A 17,505-nucleotide genomic window follows, 5' to 3' on the forward strand; every position below is an offset into this window, starting at 1 on the left:
TTACTTGTGGCCTCGTCACAATTTTTGTCAGAAAATGATTCCCAAAAAGCAAAAAAAAAATGTGATGAGTTATCAGAACACATCAAATATAATATTTCAAATTCTAGGTTTTTCGAAATATGTAACATTGTAAAGTTTTTTACGAAGAGGCCATAAGTAAAGACAGAGGTCTCAATTAATGCCACCACCCTATCGGTTCAAACCTGGTGTGAGGAATTTTCTGAATTTACAGTACTGTCTCTCTATGCACACTCTCTATAATCTATATGCACAGCTTTTGTGTCGGTTGCATTCAAAATCAATTTGTTTACATTTTGACAAAGTAATAAAGAAAATTATTTTCTTGATAACTAATTTTTCTTGTTTTTAATTTTCTTAATTTTATTTTTTCTGTCTCATATTATAGTTAAAATAACACGGGAAATTCTAGAAAAATAAAAAAATAATAATTTATTAAAAGAAAGAGTAAAACCGTTAGGAATTTCAAAAAAAGTTGTGCATATTCAGAGAGAGAACTGTCAAAAAAAGTACCCAAATTGTGCATATAGAGTAGAGATGGTAAAATTTCAGAAATTTCACAGCAGTCGCCATCTACTTTAGGCGGAAATTCATGAAATTTCTTAAAATTTACCAACTCTAATATAGAGAGACAGCACTGTATGGGTCAGCCGGGTGGAATTTTGGTAAAGGGAGTTTTGGTAAAAAGTTCAGTCGAGTCGAATTATGTCAAATGGCGGCTTGGCTACACGTTGAAGAGTAGAAAACACGCGGAATAAAAAGCTGTCGAAGTGATTTAGCTTAAAAACTATCTTGCTTAAAACTTTGTTCAAAATTCTTTATTTGCTATTATTAATTGAATCGAGTTGTAAAGTGAGTGAGATCAAGAGAATAAAGAGTTTGAAGGAGTATAACATTCAAAGGCGTCTTCTTTCTGGAAGGCTGAGATTGGGTGAATTATAATCCGGTCAATTCGACCCGGATTATAATCAAAGTCCCCTTTCTCCCCCACATAAAGCTGCACCTACAAAACGTTGCTTTCCATTGGTAGAAGGATTCTCATACATCCCTTCTTTCTCCTTAAGGCATTTCTCCCACATATTTCCTGGTCCTTCGAGCCCAAGATGAATAAAAACAAATAACAAAGTAATAAGGTGGGCCAGATCGGGCTGGTGATGACGTAGATACTTTTTGGAGGTTATGTCAAAAATCATCTGTTCGTGACTCGCCACAAATTCTCATGCGAATACATTACTATAAAATGTTAGGAATATATCAAAATTATTAATTTAGTTGTTAACAGGAATGACTATATTATTATCAATTAAACTAATATTTGATGTTGTTTCTGTTTTTCTCATACTTTTTCGTCACAAAATTCCACTGGACAAAAATTATTTCCACGAAACCCGGCAGACCATACACCATATGAGCAAATCACAAATGTGTCAGAAAATCCAATACTAATACATGTTCTTTGGAAAAAATTCAGAATAAGTAAAATAACACAGAATTCGAAATATAAATCATGTAGAATACCAAATTGATATTAAATGTCGAGTTCAGATATTCTAAACAAAAAGCAAATATTAATTTTCCTTAATTTCGTAAGACTTCTACAACAGTTCTAAGGACTCATAAATCCATTTCCCTATTAAGATTTCCTAAACTAAGAAAAAACAAGAAAAATCTTAAAATGAGTTTTCATTGATTTTATTATGAAAAAGCTATTTTATTGAGTTATTTTTTTCTAACACTTTCTAAAATTTTCCTCTAAAATTGACATCCTTGCGTATGTATCAGGTATGAGTACGTGAGTATGACGACAAACCCATTTTATCTATATGGAACAGATAAAATTTGTGTATTTAATAAAATTATTCTTTTATTCTTCAATAAATTCTTACCCAGCGAGCACAATTAGCTAAAAAAGGCGGCGTTTTCAACATATTTTTGCTGAAAACGTTATCTATTTTAGCTAACTTGGCTCGCTGGAAACACACAATCTAACCTATCATTCAACCATCTCTAACCTAGAGGTGAAATCTGGATAGCACCCCTCCCTTAATTAAAAGTCTGAAAGTATTAGGAGAATAAAAGAATTTCGTGAGAATTTTACGAACTTTTGTTTAATGTTAGTTGTATTTATGCAGGGGAAAGTACTCTCTTTTCGAAAGTTCATGCCTCCGAATAATGTGAATTTTCTTTTATTTTTCCTAAGAGACTTACACATATCCATTAAATATTAGTTAGCTTATAATCATATTGATAAAATTACGTAGTAATTATGTGTAAGTCTCTTACGAAAAATAAAAGAAATTCACATTATTCGAAGGCATAAACATTCGAAGGAGAGTACTTTCCCCTACAACTTTACCCAACATGAGAAAATTAGGTATTAGAGCCTCTACTTTTTTTGCATTCTCCTTTCTTTTTCATCACAATTTTCCATCGCAGAAAAATCGCCAAGAGAGAGAGATAGATAGGGAGATAGAGAGATAGAGTGAGAGAGAGAGACAGAGAGAGAGGGGGAAAGAGTATCGTTCCTCAACACAGAGGAAATTTTCCTCAACATCTTGTTGACAATTTGATTTGTTCACAGAGAAGCGAAACATAGCACTTTTGTTTTGTTGGAGCGGATATTCACTGTAAGATATTTTTACTGGGTGAAAAAGGCACAAAAGAATGTGACTGCATGTGGAGGAAATAGAATTTGACTTTTGACGTTGCAGATGAAAGCGAAAGAAAATAATTTCCCTCACCTGTTCACAAAAGAGAGTCAATTTACAACCTACACCAAAAAACCTAATGAAATATCAAATTCTATTTTTTTCCGAAAAAAATTCCACAATAATGAAAAAAACCTACCCACAATCCTTGGGATTAACTTCTGAATGACCTGCGTTTAAAAATATTTTTGTATCAAAATAAATTTTTTATTCCGTTCGAATTCACCAAAATGAACCATACCACTTATAAAAAACTTATATTTATATAGGTTATAAATAGTCATATATTGTTTGCATCATAGCATTCTCCATAATAAAAAATAAAAAAGGAATAAATTTGTTTTCTAAAAAATGGCCATAACTCCGGTTCTAATTGTCAGAATTTAAAAAGAAAGAGCGTTTTGGAAAGCCCTCATGAAATTCCACTTTCATCAAAATTCAAACTCATTTTCCTCAAAAACGCCATTGCATATTTTGATTAAATTTAAGAGTGTTGTAGTTCTAGGCTATAAAGTTCACAAAAAGTGGCATGGGTTCGCTGTGGTAAAAATAGAACCAGAGATACGAGGGGTCAAAGTTCACGAAATTTAACCCTTTAAGGACGATTGGAACACCGGTGTCCCATGAAGAATATAATTTTTCCTGACTACCTAAAGTTATTGTTTTCTTATGTCTGTACATAGTTATAAAGTAGAAGGTTGAAGGAATCTAGAATATTTTTTGCAAGTCTCTAGCTCCAGCTATTTGCTATGTAGTAAATATTTAAGCTCAAAAATGGCGAATTTTTAAATTCTCAAATTCGTAATTGATTTTATTTTTTTTTAATACTTCTAATTTTTTTTAACCAAAACCCTTTTGGAAATAAAAACCACAATACTTTTACGTAATATTTTTCATTAAAGCGAAAAATATTATTCATTGGTATTGTCAGAAAAATCACTTAAATTTTTGGGCTATTTTTGTCCCCATCGTTCATAGAAGCACAAAATACACCGAATCAGACTCTGTTGAACTTTCCAAGGTTATATGTAGAACTTATTAGTGATTATGTTGCTCAGTTTAATTTTTATTGTTGATTTTCAGTCCGTAAAAAGTGTCTCGTCGTTAAAGGGTTAAAAACACCATATCTCCGGTTCTGTTTAACCGATTTTTACGAATAAGAACGCAAATTAAAGGTCTCGCAAAATGCTACAACTTCGAGACATACAAAATGTATTCCATAAAACTCATGAAATAAAAAACCACTGATATGCCTAGATAAGCTTATGGTAGTAGAGATTTTTAACAAGCAAACTGGGAATGCTTGCAACTCGGGGTGCTTGTAATTTGGACTGCATGACAAATTACACGCGATTCTCTACCCCCAAAATTCAACTCACAATCGAATTTTCACGCACTTCCGAGTGATAAGCACCTCGAGTTGCAAGCACTCCGAGGTTGCCTGTAAAGGATCTCAACTACCATAAGCTTATCCAGGTTTATCACTAGTAATTGGCTAAGATTCTCACAATCTCAGCTTTTATGGTCACAGGTGAAATCCTACCTCTTCTGATAGGGCCCAAATTTTGGATATACACGTTTTGACACTCATAGATCACGAAAATCATGTGTGCTAAAAAACGATTTTCGTATTCGTCCCGTCCGTCCATCCGTCTATCCCATCCCGACCGTTCGTCCGTCGTATAACCACTTCTGGAGCCAATTTTATCCAGTTCGATGCACGAGAACCATTTGGTTAACGCGATTCTTAACGCAGTTTACCTTTCTGTATATATTGGGACTGCAAGCATTAAATCCTTATAAATAATGGCTGATGGGACACAGGAGAATACCATTGATGAAAGTACTGAAAGGTTGTATAGAACAAAACGCCCGGATAAGCTTATGCGGTAGCTGAGATTCTTATGCGACCTTGAAATGCGTGCAACTCGGGATGCTAGTTACTCGGAATGCGTGAAAATTTGATTGTGAGTTGTATTTTGGGGGTAAAGAATCATGTCGAACCAATGTTATTTATTTCGACTAACAAAAACAGTTTACTTGACGCGATTCTTTACGCATAAAATCAGCTCACAATCGAATTTTCACGCACTTTCGAGTTGGAAGCACCCTCGAATTTCACGCATTTCGAGGTCATTTGTAAAGAATCTCAGCTACCATAAGCTTATCTGGGCTTATCACTGGTTTTTCTATTTTAAATAGTTTGAATACCAGTGATAAGTCCAGATAAACTTATGGTAGCTGAGATTCTTTACAGGCGACGTCGGAGTGCGTGTAATGACGAGGAGTATATGCAGCACGAAATACTTGAAAATTTGATTGTGAATTGAATTTTGGGGTAAAGAATCACGTCGAGTAAACTGTTCTCAACGCAAAAACGGAGGAAATTTGCTCTATGGTACTTCACGAGAGCTTTCCAAATCACCAAATTTTTTAAGCTAGCTAGTTATCTTGGTCAGGAGGATCGGAGAGCTTAAGTTTTTTTTCTATTATTTGATTAAAATTTGAGACCAATCCATGGCATAGGAGCTGAATTATTGAGAAAACAAAATTTTGGGCTGTTCCTAAATGGTGGAGGGGGATGGGGAGGATGGATCTGCCATCACTATCTGATGTCGTTTACGCGATATTTATTCTTTGCCGACAACCGCTTATCAAATATCTCTCTCCGTTCTCCTACCAGAAGCGTTTGTAGTACGCAGTATCGGCCTATCGGCCTGACGGCCTCGAAAATCGGTTTAAGGCGGATATGATATTCGTGATCTATGACAGTTAAAACGTGTAACGTGTAGGAATACATTGTTAAGCTGGTTCGAGGAGCAAACGTGACTTATCAAGGAATTTTTTTTTAAACTTTATAAAACTAATGAACAGTAGCTAAAGTGAAATTGTTTTCCTGTTTGCATAACAAAAATCAGACGAAGGTTTCAAGAAAGAAAAGGTAGAAATAAGATTTTTTTTTTCAAATCCTATCTTCTAATCATTATGTTCTAAGCAATTATCAACAAAACTGCTTAAAAATTTATTGACAAAACTGAGATTGAGTAGCGAATACAAAATTTCCAACCAAATAAATACACAGAATTAAAAGAATGGGCTTTTTGTCCAATACTCAGTTGCTTTTGCGCTTTTTGCCAAAAATGTTTTATCAAATGAAATGATTAGGATCACTCTGTTGACTCAATCTCTGAAATATGCATGAATTTCTCTCTTTTATTTCGTCTTCCCCCTCCCCCAGAAAAAGTCACCGGGGTCAAAAGATTTCCCACCAGAAAATCATGAAGCAAATAACGAGACGAATACACCCTAAAGAAATGGCAAAATATAACCAACTTTCAACTCACTCTGAGGTATTCTAAAAAAGCTATTCTTGGGAATGAATGTTGAAGGATTTAAAAAAGAAGAAGGAAGGAAGGAAGAACTGAGAGATTATATATTGAGATTTTTCGCCCCTTTGGCGGTTTTGATATTTTTGTATGTACGTAAACCCTTCTCAAATAATGGGGTTTTGATACTCTTTCAGTTCACGATAGGGCCTTCAGATCGCATTTTTTTTACATTCTTAATAATCTCACCTACTATAACACTATGCAACAAATTGACAACTTTTTTCTGTCTCAGAGGTCCCACATGGTACGTTTGATAGAGTCGAGTCCCCTGATTAAGAATATGGTTTTGGTTTTGCTCAATCACGTCTCAATTTTTTTTTAATTAATAGTTTAATATTTTTTCTGCTTTGCCTTACATTATCCGTTCTATCTCAGGTTCTGGTGGACGGAACTTAAAAAATGTGGATCCATTGGAAAGGTCATTAGTTTTGCTTCAACCTTGCTAATAACAAAAAACTTTGTAAAACCACTCCTTCATGGTGTAAAATTAGAGTTTCTCTAAAAATTACCAAAACAATGGTCTTAAAATGAGGTTTTAAAAATTTGTATAAAATAAACTAAACAAAATATTAGAAATCCATTTACACCAGACAATAGGCACTACTTAGGACTACAATTTTGCTCATTTAAGACATCGCGCTCCGATCACTCTAAATGCCTCATTTGTTGGTTTTTGTCATTTTCCAAAAATATAAAATCCCTAATTTCAGCAAATTTCTCAGAGATTAAGTAATAAATATCTTTTTTATTCCTTAATATTTTTTTGATTTTGATTTGATTTTGATGGGTGAGGGCTTAAACGAAAGATCTCACAAAATGCTACAACTTTCTAAAACATTTGTACTTCGTGGGACCAACACCAGGGGCGCCACACTCGAAAAACGAATTTCAATATCATATAACCTCAATTATCTCGACTGTAGCTAAACCGATTTTGATGATTACTTCAACATAATTGTAGAGGATATTTGTCTCTATATTTCGTCCCTACACCATTTTCCGCTCAGACTACGCTATCACACCTATTTTGCCGTTTAAGTGAGAAAAAATTGACTTTTCCCATAATTAGGCTTTGAAAGCACTCGGATACCAATTTGACTGTTTCTACTCGACCGAAGACACTTAAAATAGGGTTTTAAATGGAAAGTCTCACAAAATACAACAATTATTTGATATAGTTGAAGTTCACCAAATGAACACTTGGGACGATCTGGTCGAAAAAACGAGTTGAGAAACAAAAAACCGCACTTATCTCGGTTTCTGATTAATCGATGAGATCAAGTTCTACGGCAAAATTATAGATAACATTCTGGTCTGCATTTCACCCATATATCACTTTTCTGTCACTCCATCCAAATCTTTGATATTTTGGTTTTAATACAAAATTTGTATAATTTCACGAATTTGATTCAAGATAACTGAATGGCGTCCCCCAACTTCAGCTCTAAATCGAATTTGCATACATTCCGAGTTAGCTCACATTAAGAATCTCACCTACAATAAACTGATCTAGGCTTATCACTAGCTTTTTATTAATAACAATGCTTTTTAGCTAGTACTCTTGAAAGCAGAAAAAAGTGTATATGTATTAAGATATGCATAAAGATTTGTCAGAAAGCAATGCTTGCGTCCACCGCCGTCTTAACGTTGGTGACCAACATCCAGAGCCAAACGGTGAAAATGCTCTTTCCTCAGGTTGTATAAGTCATCTGTATCATTTGAAAAAAAAATCTTTCTGACGTTTAAGCAAAAGGAAGAGAAAGCAAACTAAGATGCCAAAAAGGTTTGGATAAGCCGCCGTTTCACCTCTCTAGAAAGTTCATTCCAGAGAGTAACTCCCTCAACAATAAGAGAATTGTGAAGAATGCGGCTCCCCGATCTGGGCACAATGAGACATGAAGACCTAACGGATGGATTCGGAAGAAGAAATTCAGCCAAATATCTAGGCTGACGATATTTGAGAACGCGAGATATGAAATCGACAGCTCGTGACTGCAAGAAGGCTGCCAGGGTACTTCCTAAAACTTGGACATTTGGATTATTGATTAAACAAATATAGGGGAAACTGGGGCACCACCAAACACGGGGTACCACCAAATACTGCGATTTTTAAATCGGATATTGAATATCAGAGGATAAGAGCGATAGGAATTTATAGGCACTATAGGGATGCTTGTCCACTGAAGAAATGGTCGAGATAGTCCAAGTAGTTTAAAAATAAAAATTAGTGTTTGGTGGTACCCCGTGTTTGGTGGTGCCCCAGTTTCCCCTACATTATTTTTGCTACATCAGCAACGAGTATACTCCTATAGAATCGTGCATTTAACCTTTTAAGGATGATAAGATATCTTCCAACTTAATTACCAGAAAAGAATGTTTTGTTATTTTATTCAAAAGTAAAAAGCCCAGATAAGCTTATGGTAACTAAGATTCTTTACAAGTGACCTCATAATGCGTGCAACTTGGGGTGCTTGCAACTCGGAATGCGTGAAAATTCGTTTGTGAATTGAATTTTTGGGGTAAAAAATCGCATCGAGTAAACTGTATATACTCGGCGGTCGAAATGGATAAAATTGGCTCGACGCGATTCTTTACCCCAAAAATTCAACTCACAATCGAATTTTCACGCATTTCGAGTTGCAAGCACCCAGAGTTGCATGCATTTCGAGGTCACCTGTAAAGAATCTCAGCTACCATAAGCTTATCTGGACTTATCACTGGTAATTTTCTATTTTAAATAGTGTGAGTGGCGAAGGAGAACAAAGGAAAAAAAGTTCATTGAAATCGGTTAAAAGATTAGAGATAAGTCCGGTCCATTTGGATATAGTAAGGGCCGAGGTACAGTGGATGAAACTCATCGTTAGAAAGATCTCATTCTCAGATACAATATAGTAAAATGTCATAGAAATCACTTTATAAACACCGAAAATATAGGGGGAGGCTTTGATGTTTCGCACATACGCTACCATCGGACACTTCGAATTTCTCCGGTATTACTTTATAACTTTCACTGATGGCTATATATTTTAGTAGCTAGTCTTAAATCACACCTTTCCTGAAAAAATTGGGAGTCTAATCCTTTTCCCCTAGTTTTAGGAAACAAAAATTAAAAACAGGTCCAAAACTGTAATTTTGCTGTGCAATATTTCATACGATTGTGCAGAATTAATATCACTTTTCTGAAAAACTACTATCACAGAGGGTAGAAGGGTTATTAGGAATCAGATTTAAGTAAAAATCTTTTAGGCTGAACAGGCACTTTTTGTGGGTGGAACAAAATTCACAAACTTGACTCAGATTCATCGATCGCACATAGAAGACATGGCTTCTCTCACATTTTCCAAGAAACTTCATTTTAGATGCGATCCCTCATTCACATCTATTGTAATCTACCGATTTGATCCACCACTAAAAAGGAAAACTTAAAAATCGTAAAGTTGATAAACAAGAAGTAATTTGACTCAAATAGGTTGCAGTTGAGTAATTATTAAGCAATTTTGGATTTCTTTGATATAAAAATATTTTTCAAGCTTGCACAAACTGAATGTGCAATGAAAGAATCACATCTGCAATAAGCTCATACAGTTTACAACTGCTTTTTGACAATCTTTGACGTAACCTCACTATTGTGTTGTTTTGCATGACAAAGAAAAGAAATTGTCCGTAAGAAGATGTTTTGTGAAAATTTTAGCTTGTTCACCTGCTGAAGCTCAATATCTGTGCTAAATCCCGATTCCTGCAGCTGCAGGAACAGAGAAATCTTCAATGATGCGCATTCAAACGTTTTTGTGCATATCCGGCTCCGTGGAGGAATGGTGGAATCTTGTGTGGTCTTCTCGCTTGCTGAGTTTTAGTCAATTTTTAGCTTTAAAAACTTATTGATTCGTGTAAATTTGGTGATATTTGGACTTTTCAAGAAAGTATTCATCAGATTTAACCGTTTCCGGAGTGAAATTCTCGTAGAATCAAGCAAAAAAATGGTTTTTAATGTCAATAAAACATCTCTCAGAAAAGTTCCAAAAAAGTGATATTAAAATGTTTTATTCATTATAAAAATGGTTTAATCAAGTAGATTAGAGTTCCCTTTAAACAATGATGTGCAACTTTTAGTGTCCGGTGCAAAATTTACGGTGAAAATGGGGTGTTCAATGATGGCGTGAATCGTGTGCGATAATAGAAACTTGATTCATCTATCGGACAAATCGCCATTAAATTTTCATTTTCCTCTGGAGGAAAATCTAAGGATTTCCTGGGATTTTGTTTGGTGGGATTATGAACCTTATAAGTAAGACATTTTTTTGGCATAGTTGGAGAATCCATACGGTTTGCATGGTAGTCAGAAAAAATCACTGAACTTGAACATCATTTTTGTGTGCGAAAGTTCAAAGCCTCCCCCTAGTCCGATTTCAAATAGGTGTGATTAGAAGGAATCACACCTAATATACTACAGTAATTTTCAGAATTATCCAAAAATATTCTGACCATTTTTACTTGAAATATATCTAGTCGATATTTGAGTACCAGCAAAGTAAATATGTCGTTGAAAAGTTAATCAATTTTTATTAAATTCTCAAATATTTTTTTATGAATTAAAGTTACATAAACTTTAAGAGCACCCTTTAAAAAGACATCAATAAATTTTGAATTTGAACAGTTTTAGTTTTATATGTTGCTTTTTTCCTAGTGCAACTTTTGAAGTATATATAAAAAATAACCTCTTTTGTACTATCATTACGTATTCAGAGTGCATGGGTTAGATCATGTTTTTCTATTATAAAATTTGCATTATCTGTCGCAGCTTTCGCCATTCGAGTGATTTTAAGGGGATCAAAACAAGATCATAGTGTACAATTTAAATATATGAGACAAAGGAAAAAGTCCCATCATGAGCCTTTCTCTAACACTTTATCGCATTAATACTTAGATCATTTTATCATGTTGCTCTGTGCTTCAATTCTTGATACTTGTCGTTTTTGCACCATATTGTGAACTTTTGAGATGTAATGGAGGGGTATGTGCATCAGATGATGCTCAGGGCTAGAAAACATACTGCCAAGAGATAGAAAGTGCTTACCATGGAAAATTTGTTATATCGAAATCTTGAGATAAAGTCCACAAAGAACAGTTTCGTGAAAAAATAGATAGTTTCTTAACGCGGAACGATTTCTTTCTATAAGATTTAAAGACCACAATAATGAAGAATTTGTCCCCAAAAGTATCACTTTACTCACTAACTGTTTAGAAATTCTTGTATAATCTTCAAACTTTTATATGCACAAAACTCACAGAGTTGAAACTGTCCAATCGTTAGATAGAACCTTCTGCATAGAAATATACCAGAAAACACTAAAGAATACTATCCTTTTTGAGTTTTGGAAGAGCTAATATAACACCAAATGTCGAACAAAGGTGATGTCTTCGGTTGTGATCTCAAGAGTAAACTGATTTGAACTGCGATGGTGAATTGAGAGTGAACTCTCATTGCTTGGATGTTGAGACACTTGCCTCTCCTCAATTTCCCCTTTCCCAGTGGATGGCAAACAAACTAGTGCTTCGTTGTTATTGTTCAAACTCGTTTGAAAGCCAATAAAAGATCATAAATATTGTAACTGATCAAATTAGAAGATTTTTACCATATCATCCCGTCTAACCCGTTAAATACTGAATTAAAACCTAAATTAACTCTCGTCTCCTGTCTTAACATCTTTTTAAGAAGCTCAGATAGAAAGTACCCCTTACCAAATATTATTTAGAGGACATGGTTTTGCCCTCGGTTTTTTGGACTATGAAAATAGTGTTGCTCAGCAATCACTGCTACAAAGAAATATTCTTCAATTTCCAAATTCAAAAAATTTGTTTTCCCAATAACTCAGCCCCTATTGCATCGATCGGGCTCAAATTTTAGTATGTTATAGCTAGGTCTAAGAGCTTTCTATCGATACCAAACCTAACCCCCTCCGACTCCTCCGCCCCGAGCTGCAAAGGGTCAAAAATACAATTTTCAAATGGTCATATCTCTGCTTCTAATTATCGAAAATTGAAAAATTTTAGTGGTTTGGAAAGCTCTCGTGAAGTACTACAACTTCCAAAATTCGACTCACAATCGAACTTTCACGTATTCCGAGTTGCAAACACCCCGAGTTGCACGCATTTCGAAGTCGCCTGTAAAGAATCTCAGCTACCATAAGCTTATCTGTGCTTATCACTGGTTTTTTTTTAATTATTCATAATTGCGCTTATATTTGCTTTAACCTTTAAAATATTCCTAGATTTATTACAGTAGACTCTCTCAAATTCGTGCATTTGAGACCAAAATGTCACCCGAATTAGAGAGAAATTTGGGTGACAAACTTTTTGAAATGCAACGATTTTTAATTCATGTGCATATAGATATTGAGTTTACACACTCATATATAACGTAAATTGCATGAAAATCTCTCAATAATGCAAAATCACATCAAAACTAAGACAAACCATGGCAAATTTGAGCATAATTTGCTTCATTTGATAATCATAATCAAACTTGAAAAATGTTAACAAACTTTTTTCAAATTTAACTGCTGCCTGAATTATAAAGTAGCCCGATCTTAAAAGAGCCGAATTAACGAGAGTCTACCCGTTAAATAATTGCTCTACCTGCCGATTTTACTCGGAGGTTTTTTGATTTTTAACGGTATATTCTAGTACATTCAGAGAAAATCTGTAGATTTTCGACAGAAATTCTGCCGAAAATCTACAGATTCTCGGCAGAATTTCTCCCTAGAAAATCTGCATAACCTCCATTACATCACAAAAATATTGTTGATTTCTGAAGAAACTGTAGAAGTTATAAAGAAAATGGTATGCTCTGCTTAACAAGCATTACCGAGTACACATTTTAGATAACTAAAAAGTTGCGAGCAAAAATACTAATTTCTTAAAAATCGCCAATTGAATGATACAAAAACACGAAATTTAGGTTGACATTCTGCTTAAAGTTTTCATTTCACTATTCTCTACTTATAACACGGCGTTGCAGAATTCTTCATTTTATATAAACACTCACTGTGAAATCACCAAGAATAACTCTATTGAATTTTGCAAACTTCAGTGAAAAATATTCCATCTTTTCTGACACATCTGTCTGGAAAGTCTGGAATGTAGAAAAATCTACAGAAAATCGGCAAAATATCTACAAGAATTCGTCAGAGTATGCACCAGGATTCATCAGAAAATCTGCAAAAATTTCTGACGAATTTTGTCCCAAGCCCAAATAAAATTCGTAGGAATATCTGCAGATTTCTCGGCAGATTTTCGGCAGATGTGTAGATATTTTCTGCAGAAAACTTAAAGATATCTGACGAAATTATTTGACGGGTACTGTATAAATTCAAAATTCTAGCATATCCTAGGTAAGCAGTTAAAATTCTTTCAAGAAATCAAATGAATTTAAATACTCTAGTATTCAGCAAAGTGCTAAATCATCTTTCCAGTCTTTCTAGTTTATTCGTATTGTGCTGTTTCTGAACATAGAGAGCACACTGGTACACAAAAGAGTCAAACAGAGCAAGAACCTCAACACAGCCGGGATGTGTAAAAGCGAGAAAGAGCTCCATGCTTGGAAATAATCAGAGTCAGATCCAGAAGAAGCCAGGCACTGGAAGAGATTTAATTCTCAGATAATGTCTTTCTCTTAGTCTTTCTTCTTTTTTTCTTACCACGACACAACAGAGTTGAATTCAATTTATAAGCAGTTGTCCCTGCTTATAAATCTATATTATTTATGAAGATTGTTCTCATTGGGAAGTAATTTATTTGCGAGAATCTCCTGAAATCCTCTCTGTGCGTAGGAATTGAGAATAGAAGGGCGAGTCCTTTAGCTATCATTGAGCATGCGTCCCTCAAATGGTTGATGCTGATGAATGCAACACAAAATCTCTCTCTTACGATGATGGCGAGCCATTATACTGGGACAAAGAATGGCATTATACTCTCGCTCTCACTTCCTTTCACTTCTCATTTCAGCAAACCCAAACTAAGATATTCTCCAGATCTATCAATTCTCACAATTGAGCAAAAGCATATTGTACTTATATTATTATATGTACATATTGAAGAGATGGCAATACATGTTTCAATATTTGCAGAAAAAAAGCCGAGATAAGTTTGGTAGCTCAGATTCTTTACAGGTGACCTTGAAATGCATGTAAATCGGGGTGCTTGGGACTCGAAATATTTAAAAATTCGATAGTGAACTGAATTTTGGGAGTAAAGAATGGCTAAAACATTTGTGGTAAGTATTTTGGTAAAAGTAAAATATTCACTTGGTAAGTAAAATAGCAAAATTGGTAAGTAAAAAAATCAATTTTGGTAAGTAAAAGATTGAGTTTGGTAAGTATAATGTTGTGAATGGTAAGTAAAATTGAAAGTTTGGTAAGTATAATATCAAAACTGGTAAGTAAAAATTCAAAATTGGTAAGTAAAAAAAAGGAATTTGGTAAGTAAAAAAATCAAAACTGATAAGTAAAATATTAAAATTGGTAAGTAAAAATTCAAAATTGGTAAGTAAAATAATCAAAAATGGTAAGTAAAAAAATCGAATTTGGTAAGCAAAAAAATTTAAAACGGTAAGTAAAAAAATCAGGAATGGTAAGTAAAAAAAATCTAAAATGGTAAGTAAAAAATTCACAAATAGTAAGTAAAAAAATATAAAATGGTAAGTAAAAAAATCTAAAATGGTAAGTTAAAAAATCTAAAATGGTAAGTAAAAAAATCTAATATGGTAAGTATAAAATCGGAATTGGTAAGTAAATGAATCAAAATGGCAAGTAAAAAAATCTAAAATGGTAAGTTAAAAAATCTAAAATGGTAAGTAAAAAAATCACAAATGGTAAGTAAAAAAATCTAATATGGTAAGTAAAAAAATCACAAATGGTAAGTAAAAAAATCTAAAATGGTAAGCAAAAAAATCTGAAATGGTAAGTAAAAAAATCTAAAATGGCAAGTAAAAAAATCAAATTTTGTATTCAAAAAATCTAAATCTTTAAATTTAAATTTTTGTTTGAACCTTTATTGAAGTTAAAAAACAATCTGAGAGAAAACTTGTACATGGATAAAAATGTAGCTGATAAAATTCTCTATCAAACCCACAAAACAAATTGTTAGTTAGAGTTATAGTTTTCGAGATATTTTTGATTAAAGTTGCTAAAAAGTCCGATTTTTCCATGTTTTCTGACATATATGAGACTTCAGCGCCCCTGGTGCAGTTATACAAAAAAAAAAAATAAAAGAGGTCAGTAAAAAATTAAAATTGGTCAGTAAAAAATATAAATTGGTCAGCGAAAAATTAAGCCAGTAGTGATAATCCTAAATCAGCTTATAGAGGTGCATTTCCCTCGGGATTGGGAATCTTCGTTTTTTCCGTTTTGTTTTTTACACTTTTGTTTTTCGCAGTTTTTTCTTTGGAATCTTTGTCTTCGGTAACTTTTGTTTTTTAATAACTTCCCAAAACACAGAAAATTTCCCTTTGCCCTGAAGGACGAAACTAAAAGCCTCCCAAAAACAGAAAATTTCCCTTTGTCCCGACAGGTGATACTGTTAACCAGGGGCGTAACAACGGGGAGGGGCAGGGGTACATTGCCCCTCCTAACCGGTCTCTGCCCCCCCCCCCTGAGAAGACCAATCTCTGTTTCAAAATTTGCTAAAATTGTCCATTGTTCTTCTGCAAAATCAAAACTCGGTAAAATATTACCACATTTTTGTGACAAATAAAGAAACACCTACTAGATATTTTTATTCATATACTGATATTTAAAAATATACTATTTTTCAAGATTCAAAGCAATATATAAATAAAAGATACAAAACAGTGTTAAGTTCCCAAAACACCCTTGTCCTAAGGACGAAACTAAAAATTTCCCAAAACAGACAAAGGAAACTAAAAATTTCCCAAAATACAAAAATTTCCCTTTTAAATAACGAAACTAAAAATTTACCAAAATAAAAAATTTCCCTTTCGACAGATGATACTGGTAAGTTCCCAAAACACAGAAAATTTCCCTTTGCCCTGAAGGACGTAACTAAAAACTTCAAACAACACCATTGTAATATCATTATTTTATTTAATAAAATATATTTGTTTAAAATATATAAAAGACAAGATTTCCAAAGACAATGTTTCCAAAAACAAAGGTTACCGAAGACAAAGATTCCAAAGACAAATTGGAAAAAAACAAAATGGAAAAAGACAAAGATTCCGCAAACCCTTCGAAACTATGAGAGATAGAGGCCTCATACTTAACACCCTCTTAAAGTTTGCTTTAGGCTCAAGATGTGCGAAATTTCACTTGAAAATGAAGAAAATTACTGCTCATTTTTAATTTTTTACTGACCAATTTTTTACTGAATTTCAATTTCTTGTTTTTTTATTAAACTTTTTACTGATCACTTTATTTTCTACTAAACAAATTTTATTTTCTACTGCTCATTTTAAATTTTTAACTGACCACTTTTTATTCTTTTTACTGATCACTTTTTATTTTTTACTGATCAAATTTTATTTTTTACTGATCATTTTTAACTTTTTACTGACCATTTTTAATTTTTTACTGACCACTTTTATTTTCTATTGATAACATTTTATTTTCTACTGATCAAATTTTATTTTTTACTGCTCAATTTTAATTTGTTTGCTGACCATATTTTATTTTTGACTGATCACTTTTAATTTTTTGCTGATCACTTTTAATTTTTTGCTGATCACTTTTTATTTTTTACTGACCACTTTTTATTTTTTGCTGACCACTTTTCATTTTTTACTGACCGCTTTTAATAAAGTACTGCTCTTTTTTAATTTTTTACTGACCATTTTTTTATTTTTTACTGATCATTTCGAATTTTTTGCTGACCAATTTAGACTTTTTACTGCTCGTTTATTCAATGCCATAACACATTAGCGATGTAGGGGAATTCTTTTAAATATTCTTTAATCTCTTCTTGTTGGAAATGTGCTGTCTCAGAGGTCATCTCCAGTCTTATCAGAACTAACAACTGGACATTTCTTTTCACCGGTGAAATATCAGAATTCTTTTTTTTGTTTTGTCAATTTCTGTCATATAAATTTTGACAAATTTTACCCCGATTGGTCATTTTACATAAAGCTAAAAAATGGAGGAAAATTCGCAAGCGGATAAAAGATTCGTGTTCGGCAAAGGTTATATATCGGCTGAAAATTGCAACATAGTGCTTTGACTCCCCACCCCTCACCCCTCCTTGCCCCATTTTGAAGACCCCCATTTTTTATTTTCTCAATAGCTCCGCCCCTATGGCATCGATTGGGCTCAAATTTTAGTATGTTATAGCCGAGCCTTAAGGCTTTCGTTCAATACCAAACTTAAGGTCCCATGACCCCC

General features: G+C 33.5%; 1 protein-coding gene across 4 annotated transcripts in view; it reads right to left on the minus strand.

Moving 5' to 3' along the window:
• LOC129800896 (uncharacterized) overlaps positions 1 to 17,505 on the minus strand; it is a 103,177-nt gene that overhangs the window by 57,944 nt on the left and 27,728 nt on the right. The window contains exon 1 of one of the 4 annotated variants that reach the window (XM_055845631.1): positions 11,190 to 11,588. The exons of the other annotated variants lie outside the window; for them this stretch is intronic. Within the exon in view, the coding sequence (XP_055701606.1) occupies positions 11,190 to 11,192 (3 nt within the window). The 5' untranslated portion in view covers positions 11,193 to 11,588. Of the gene's footprint in view, positions 1 to 11,189; positions 11,589 to 17,505 lie in introns of those variants that run through there. 4 annotated transcript variants of the gene reach the window in all.

The sequence above is a fragment of the Phlebotomus papatasi genome, chromosome 2 (assembly GCF_024763615.1).
Source record: "Phlebotomus papatasi isolate M1 chromosome 2, Ppap_2.1, whole genome shotgun sequence".
NCBI lineage: Eukaryota > Metazoa > Arthropoda > Insecta > Diptera > Psychodidae > Phlebotomus > Phlebotomus papatasi.